The sequence below is a fragment of the Perkinsus marinus genome (genome assembly GCF_000006405.1).
Source record: "Perkinsus marinus ATCC 50983 genomic scaffold scf_1104296977806, whole genome shotgun sequence".
Classification (NCBI taxonomy): Eukaryota; Perkinsozoa; order Perkinsida; family Perkinsidae; genus Perkinsus; species Perkinsus marinus.
In genome coordinates, this window is record NW_003200065.1 from 1 (window position 1) to 1,053 (window position 1,053).

Consider the following 1,053-nt stretch of genomic DNA (forward strand, 5'->3'; position numbering starts at 1 on the left):
TTCTTGTATAAGCTACGAGCATTGTGCAAGGGCTTAGAGAGAAAGGCTGGAGAGTCATCCTACTAGGGGATCTCAATATGTCACTGACCCGAGGGATATCTGGTGGGAATACAGAATCATTGATGTTAATAGGCTGCTGGCCGATCCTCCTAAGGGTGGTAGAATCAAGGATGCTCTCTCGAGCACGAATTGGGATACAATAATGCAAGTGATGGAGACTCGTGAGATCGTGCAGATATCACCCGACCGTTATCGTGTCAAGGTGACATCCATGTCCCGGCTTCTGTCCTATTACTCTCCCTGTCAGGTGGAGGTAGGTCACTTAGAATCCTCCATTGCTGGAGTCCATGATGTTTCCTCACCTGATGAAGGAGGGAAGACTATTTTCTTGGGCTCAGCGTCTAATTCAATACCGTCTTTACAGTCGTCTTTTAACTTCAATGCGGTGCTTCTGGAGGATGGGAGTGTTGTGAAGCCTAGGGGGTGTATCGAGGTCGATGAGCTCTTTGAGATCATCCGGAAGATTGTTGGTATCAACATTCCGCCGACTGAACAGAGGAAGGTTGCGGACCTATGGGGCATGGGCAGAGGCAGTGAAGATATCAAACGATGGCTCAATGATATGAAGGAGGTCGATGGTATGATAGACTCATTCCGATTGGCCCATCCCAGCGCCGAGGACCGGTTCACCTGTTGGGATCAGTATAGGAATCGAAGGTGGCGTAAGGGGCTGTGAGTACAGGTGATTCGATAACATCAGGTACGCCAATGCTGGATCTAGGATTGATTACATATTAGTTGATAATACTATACCAATTGAGAAGGGTGCTCCCCTGGCTATAGGTAGGATGAGTCCTTCTGTAGTGTTAATGCTCTGGATAAGCCAATTTAGGTTGTGATGCTGAGGCTGCATTGAGGTGTGCTACTGCTGATGGCTTACATGTGCCGGCTCCTCGATTTGGGGACGATAGAGGCATACCCGAGATGGACAGTGAGGTAGTAGGCTTCGTCCATTAGGAGTCTCCTATACACCTACAGGTAGCGCGGGAATGG

The 1,053-nt window shown here is 48.8% G+C and overlaps 1 protein-coding gene across 1 annotated transcript; it reads left to right on the forward strand.

The window, feature by feature from the left end:
* Positions 1-202: 202 nt before the first annotated feature.
* On the forward strand, positions 203-996 carry Pmar_PMAR008835 (hypothetical protein; the record flags this gene model as incomplete). The annotated part of the gene is made up of 4 exons (XM_002764379.1): positions 203-262; positions 308-717; positions 761-843; positions 893-996. Coding segments are annotated over 4 exons (657 nt in total), but the record flags the coding sequence as incomplete, so codon positions are not given.
* Positions 997-1,053: the final 57 nt, after the last annotated feature.